Genomic DNA, 7,323 nt, shown 5'->3' with positions numbered 1-7,323 from the left:
CAGAGACTTTGGATTTCCATACATTCATTGTTGCACTTTTCTCCCTACCCACAATTCACTCTTCTCTTTGAAAAGTAAAAGAAAAATTCTTACAATGTTATACAATCTACTCCCCAAGTCCACTCCACTACACAGCCTTTGTTCTAGACTCTTGTCATGACAATAATACCTAATCAAATATTCCTTTTAGACATTCTATCCCTCATCTTTTTTCAATGCAGTACACATAATTTATCCCATCTTTCTCAGCCTCCCCCCAACCCCAATGTCAGTCCCATTTTACAACAGCGGCACTATGCAGTATTTGTCCTTTTGTAACTGAGATATTTTACTCAGCATAATGTCTTCCAGGGTCACTCATTTTGTATAATATCTCATGAGTTCCTTGGTTTTCAATGCAGCATAGTATTCCATTGTGTGAATATACCAGAAATTCTCTATCCATTCGTTTGTTAATGGGAACTTGGGTTGTTTCCATCTCTTTGCTATTGTGAACAACTCAGCAATAAACACGGGTGTGTATATATCTGTTTGGGTGGCAGTTCTGGTTTCTTTAGGGTATATTCCCAACAATGAAATTGCTGGGTCAAATGGTATTTCTTTTTGCAATTTTTTTAGAAAGTGCCATACTGCCTTCCATGGTGGTTGCATCATTTGACACTCCCCTGAGCATTTTAAAGAAGTACTTGAGGGAGCTCTGGTGGCCTAGTGGCAAGGAGCTGCAGTGCAATCCCAGAGGAACATGGTTTGAATCTACCAGATGCTCTGCTGGAGAAGGAGGGGCAATCTCCTCCTATACCAGTCAGATCTGATTTGATGGTACACACACAAAATAATAAAAAAATAAAATTAATTTTTTTTAAAAAAGTATTTGACAGCAGTTTTTTCAATGTAACGTGCTTTTTGAGTTCTGTTTGTTTGTTTTAATTTTTTATTTCTTGACTGCTGCTGCCATAGATATCCCTATAGATTGTGGAAAACGCTCCCAAACAAATTCCTAATTGACAGAAGACCAAGAACATGAACTTGTGTTCTCCATCCACCAAAGAACCTAGATTCAGGCTTTCAACATCTTAGTAACCCTTGCCATAACTTAAATTTTGTATAAATCTTACATTCTCTAATTTTATGTTTTTGTATCTAAATAATGTTTTTCACTTTCACACACCCTCCCAGAAAATCTTTGGTTGAAAGGAAGGTTCACTCTGCTTACCCCGTGGTGTTTGGGTGTTAGATTCTTCAGACTTATGATTTGCAAATATTTTCTCCCAACCTCTGGGCTCTCTCTTCACTCTTTTGATAACGCCCTTTGACACATATATTTTTTTTATTTTATTATTTGTGTGTGTGTGTGTACCGTCAAATCAGATCTGACTGGTACAGGAGGAGATTGCCCCTCCTTCCCCGGCAGAGCATCTGGTGGATTCGAACCGTGCACCTCTGGGATTGTAGTTGCAGCTTCTTGCCACTAGGCCACCAGAGCTCCCCATATATTTTTATTAAGTCAGATTTATCTGCTTTATTTTGTTTCTTATGCTCTTGGTGTCATAGTCAACAAAACATTACCTAGTTCAAGGTCATGGGTATTTACCATCATGCTTTTTACCTAACAGTTTCATAGTGCTTGCTTTTAAATTTAGATGTTTGGTCCATTCAGAGTTCATTATTGTCTATGGTATGATGTTAGGATTAAATGTCATCTTTTTAAAAAACTATTATGTTAGTTTGCTTACAAACTTCATATACATTGTGTTTCACATAATCATTCCCATTCATCATATTTTATAAAATTAATCACCATGGACTATGGGCACCATTATTCTGTCTTTTCCGGTCCCTACCGAATCTTTCTCATCCCCTTTATGACTTTCTTCCACCCACCAAATTGTGCAACCCTGTGATTTCACCCCTACCCATCCTCACCCCTCTGCTCCCACCCCTTCCCCCATTGACTCTCCCATACATATTTAACTAGTTATCTTTCTATTTTTTATAATAATGGTCTTTTTTTTTTAATTGGCAGAAAATTTAATTCATTACAAAGCCTACATCATTGGAGAAGGTATTTCCATACAAAGAAAAGTATTACACTATTTATTCAACACTTTTAACTGGGAATTTAAAAATTTTGGCACATTAAAAGGAACTGAAAAGACTACAAAAAAAGGACAAAGAAGGGAAACCATTATAGACACAGAGGTGAGAAAAAGGTCCTTAAATGAGAAACATCTAAATATTAACAGAGAATGGAGACAAAAAACCAAGCTGGCTGAATCTCCTGAAATGTTCTATGTAACAGAAGTATGCTTTGATGCAGGTGGCTTTGTCTTTCTAATGGCAACACTCCTCTACCTTGTTGTGGCTGGTTGAACATGGCCAGGATAAGATCTTCTTGTGCTGGTTGCCTGTCTCTGCCTAGCCAGAAATGACTGCCCCGAGCCTGTACTAGCAAGTCTATCTTCAGCCGCTTTTTTATGTAGAGTCATTCCCATATTGTACCAGGCACTAACAATATACTTCTCCTCCATCTCTCTTTGACTCTTCGTTTTTTCATATTCTTTCTCTAATGAATGGAACAGTCGGTCTTTTTCCTGGAGCTGGTTTTTAAGAGCTTGTATTTCTGGGGCTGCTCCTTGATTCTGTTTAGGATCTAAAGTACGAATAACACTTTTGGCTTTCTCTAAGTATTTTTTATAGCGTTCTTCCATTTGCTTCATTTCTTCCTCTTTCTTCCGTAGAGCTTCTTGTAATTCTTCAATTCTTAATGAGCTATTGTTAAATCTTGGCTCAAGATCTTCAATAATGGCTCTCTTCTTCTGCAATTCATTATTGGCTTCATGAAGTTTCTCTAGATGTTCTTCAAGCTTCTTTTTTAGAAGAATTGAATCTTCTGCTTTTGAGCCTTGATCTTGTAAAGACTTCTGCAGTTCTTCAACCTGTGACTGTACTTCCAAAAGCCTTTGATTCACCAGCCTGTTTTCCGTTTCCAGTTCATTCTTGCGGAGATTTGCATCATCTAGAAGGCTCTGCAACAAGGCAATTTTTTCATTGTCTGAACCCTCTTGGTTAATTTTTAACATCTTATTCTCATGCTGAAGACGAGTAAGTTTCTCCCTGATTTCAGGAGTAACTATCTCTGCTGCCAGACTGTCTGAGGACTCCTGACTTCCCAGAGGCATCAACCCTTGAGTTGTGAGCTGCCCTTCTTGGGCCTGCACACAGCGGAGCTCCTCAATGGTTTCCTTCAGAGAATCTCTTTCTGTTCTTAACCTCTCCTTTTCTTTTTGAAGACCATCAACTTTTTCTTTCAGTCGCTTATATTCAAAATCTAATTTATCTGCTTTCTTTGATTCTTCAGATAATCTACTTTGCAGTTCTACAACCTGTCTTTTATACGTCTCAAGCTGACTTCGTGCTGCATTTGCTTTTCTTAACTCTTCTTCTAAACTGACAGTGTTCTGCATATACATAGTATTCTTCTCTTCTAAGAGCTTAACTTGCCGCCTCAAATCACCAAGTTCTTCTAGCTTCTTTTTATATGAATCCACTTGGCCTTCCAGTTTAGCCACTTTATCAGAAGAATGTCTAAGAACATCTATTTCATCTTTTAGGGACTGAGCTTCATCTGCCAAAGTGGTCAGTTCTTCATTCTGTTGCCGAAGTTCAGAGATCTCTTTTTCCAACTCTTCACAGCGTATTTGGTAATCATCTTTGGCTGCTTCAAGTCTGAATGTTTCTTCTTGAAGTTGTTCTAATTGAGTTTGGAGCTGTAAGTGCCTTCTTCCTGCTGGGCTATTAGGATCTTCTATAGAATCAGACTGATTGAGTCTTTCCATTAATATCTGATTCTCTGCCAATAAACTACTTTTCTCTTCTTGCAATGCTGCAACCTGCATATCCAATTCATGGCATCTTTGAGCAATTTCTTCTTTTGCCGACAAAGCTTCATTTAGCTCCTCTGTAGTTTTCTTTAACTGACGATCCAGGTCAACATAGGCATCATTTCCTACAGACACGGGGGATTCCTTGCTCATCAACTCTTGAATGGCTGTCATGACAACATGTTGAACAGATTCCTCCACCATCATAATGGCTTGTATATACTCTTGCTTCTGTTCACAGTTCACAGCACAGCCTAAAATGAGCTGAAGCATCCTTCCAAGTTCTGCAGCATCAGAATGCTATAATAATGGTCTTATGCAATGGTCAACTTCATCTTTTGCATGTGATAAATAGATGGGTGACTTTCCTGACCCCTGAGAACACCATTTTGGAGTAGACAGACCTACCAAATGCCCAGGGCCAGCTTGAATCAAAATGATCCCAAAAGTTGAGAAAGGGCAGACAAGGAGACGGAAATCTCACACCTAAAGACAAGGAAGGTGAGAGGATAAAGCTGCTGCTGGTGGTACAGGGAATAAAGCGGGGGAAGGAGGAGGGAACCGGAAGTGAGGGAGCCAAAGAGGGAGGAACCAGGGAGCCTTCCTTGGACCAAAGGCAGGAGCCCAATGGCTCAAAGAAGAGGATGCCTGGGAACTTGGACCCTCACCAATCCCATTTAGAATTCTAGAAACTAACAATCCTTAGAGAGTGGCAAGGACTCTGTAAGTGGCAAGCACCACCTTCATCTCCAGGAAAAATAACTGGCTCCACCCTTTACCTCAAAACAGCAGATGTTGGTGTTGCCGGGCAACGTAGCACAGTGGTTTTAAGCACAGAGACTCTGGGCCAAACTGTTGAGGCTCCGCTCTTGGATCCACTAAAAACAAGTGTGAAATCTTGGTCAAATCCCTTAACCTCTCTGAGGCCCAGATGAACCATCCATTGAGGACAGAGCGAAGCCCTGCAAAGTCCTTAGCTGTACTTTGTCCACCCTGCAAGCTGACTGTTGATAATATCTATGTCTAGAAAAGTCTGGGAGCATGTATCCAAAAATGTTTAACAGTATTTATTTTCTAATTATTTCCATATTTAGGTTGTTTTTTGGTTTTTATGTTTACAATGACAGTGTAAAATTTAGGAGCAGAAAACAACCCAGTGATGCTTAAGATCTGTGTCTTAGTTTTTCCAATCCAAGTATGTGTCTGCCCTACGGCAGCAGGCCGAGGCCAAAGGTGCCTCAAATATTAGTTTGACCCTGTGTGGCCAGGCTGTGCTTGGCTCGGGGCCGGCTCCAGCAGGAAACACTTGTTGTTGGGACTCCCGGCCCCTTTGTGTCTGGGATCTCTGAGACAGGGGCTCCAGCTGCCTCAGGGAGGCACAGGGTCTTTCTTAAGCCCAGGCTTTAAGTGGCTGCAGGTTGCCCTGTGGGACAGGATATGACCCATCTTGCAGCCAGCTCGGGCTTCATCTCAGAGAAGGATCACTTGCTGAGGGGTTTCACTTATGCATCTGGAGATGGAACCTCAGTTTGGCCCAGGTTTCTGTACCTTCTCCCAGAAGGCAAGGTTTAGGTCCCAGGACCTTGATGTCAGAGCTGCCTGGGTATCAGCACAGGCCCTGGCTCCAGCGTCACATCCGTGTTTGGCTGCGGGCGTAGGCTCTGAGGGCGCCTCCTTGGGGGAAGTTGGCATTGTGTTCTCAATGACCGGCTGTGGAAAAATTGCACAGGGGGAGCCGAGTAAACAGATTGGGGCGGCCTCCATGGGAACCAGGGGGTGGAGGTGGCAGAGGGAGTTGGTGGCTTAGCCTAGACTTACCTTGGAGCCAGGAATCTGCCAAAGCTGAGCCAGAGGGCCCACAGAGCAGCCTGGGGAGGTCTGAAGGAGTTCCCCAAGGTCATCGAGCAAGTCAGAGCCAGGGTCAAGGGCAGGAGCCAGGCTTCCTGCTGTAAGTAGGTTCTCTGCTCCCTGCTTCCTAGCCATCCAGAGTGGCCGAGCTTGAGCTGTTATTTCTAGAAGGCTTCAGAGACAGCCTTCACCCTTCATCTTGCAGACCCTGACCTTGACTGATGTCCCGTCAATACCAGATGGAGCTGAGCATAGCTCTGTATTTTGCTTTGTGCTGTTTAGTTCAGCACCTTTACAAACACAGGGAAGATGGTAGCATCTGGGAGACAATGATACACAGAACATACGGGCATTTGGGAGGTGTGAGCACAGGGAGGGCATTGCATTCCCACTTGGAAGGTTCTAAAATCAAGAAGATTCTGTGGGCTCAACAATGACTGTGGGCCACAACTGATGCACACTTCTTAAGGGCCTGTCACCAAAGGTCACGTGGACTTAATGAAATGGAGCTTCCTTCAGAGAACAGAAGTGTATAAAGAGGGTCCGGATGTGGATTAGCTAATTACCCTCCCTCTTGTGAGCTGTGGCCACATTTCTTTGGAAGTGCAGACTTGGCCAAGGTCAAAGAGATCACTCTACCTGAGTGGGCACCTCCCATAAAGAGGGGAACAGAAATGAACTTAGGATCATGGGAAGACCCTCCATGGCCCGGAGCCATGTGGATTGTTCAAAGCTCCTACTGCAACATTTACAGCATCAGGGTAGGACTTGGAGAAGAGGCTGTTGGTAACTCTTATCTTTCTTTCATCCTCCAGCCGCTAGACCAATGACAGGCAGCTATGGAAACTGTGGTCAGGCGCTGGTCCCAGGGTGCAGGGTGAGTAATAGGGACCTTGTCCTCCTTACGCCAGGCCTATGTGCTTTGTTTGCAGGAGGGGTGAGGTGTGAGAGTGCAAGGGTGCAGGGTGACATGCAGGTTTGAACTGAGTCTACAGCCACTCTGGGTGAACAACTGCTGTGTTCTCGCTTTAGATCTGTTCTCATGGATGTCTTTTTGGTTTCCCCTCTGTTACTTCATTGATGCTGCACTTGCTCTTACTGGGGTTTTATCGAAGTATAATTCCTAAGACAGTGTTTCCACAATGTGGAGTATTTTAATATAATTCCCAACAATATCCATTTGCATTTCAATGGACCCCCTAGAATTAGATCATAAAAGTATTGCATTTGAATATAACTAATTGGGCCAATATTTTAAAAGCCATACTTGAGGTTTAACAAGATCAGATGAAGATGTTTAAAATATGGCAGGCAGTTTCTATATGCAAGTAGACCTCTATCCCTCTTGTGGCCTAGTAGGTAAGGAGTTGCATAGTCAATCCAAAGACAGGTGGTTCTAATCCACTAGCTGCTTTATGGGAGAAAGTTGGGGGATTTCCTCCCGTACAATTTGCAGCCTCTGAAAACCCACTGGAGGGTCAGATGTAAGCTAATTCCAACTTGAAGGCAATGAGTTTGTTTGCATTTTAATAGATCTATAGCATAGCAGCTCTCGGTACCAGCAGCCAGGAAAGCAAAAGATGAATTGCATTGG

At 42.7% G+C, this 7,323-nt stretch overlaps 1 protein-coding gene across 1 annotated transcript; it reads right to left on the bottom strand.

The window, feature by feature from the left end:
* Window positions 1-2,348: 2,348 nt before the first annotated feature.
* LOC102859934 (protein Hook homolog 3-like) lies at window positions 2,349-5,864 on the bottom strand. The gene is made up of 3 exons (XM_006899793.1): window positions 5,700-5,864; window positions 5,430-5,591; window positions 2,349-4,181 (listed from the first exon to the last, which is right to left on the bottom strand). The coding sequence occupies exons 1-3, from the start codon at window positions 5,862-5,864 to the stop codon at window positions 2,349-2,351; spliced, it is 2,160 nt and encodes a 719-aa protein (XP_006899855.1).
* Between the last annotated feature and the right edge of the window lie 1,459 nt (window positions 5,865-7,323).

The sequence above is a fragment of the Elephantulus edwardii genome, unplaced genomic scaffold (assembly GCF_000299155.1).
Source record: "Elephantulus edwardii isolate Elephantulus edwardi_28Jun2011 unplaced genomic scaffold, EleEdw1.0 scaffold00267, whole genome shotgun sequence".
In the NCBI taxonomy this organism is placed as follows: domain Eukaryota; kingdom Metazoa; phylum Chordata; class Mammalia; order Macroscelidea; family Macroscelididae; genus Elephantulus; species Elephantulus edwardii.
This window is presented reverse-complemented; position numbering and strand designations above follow the sequence as displayed.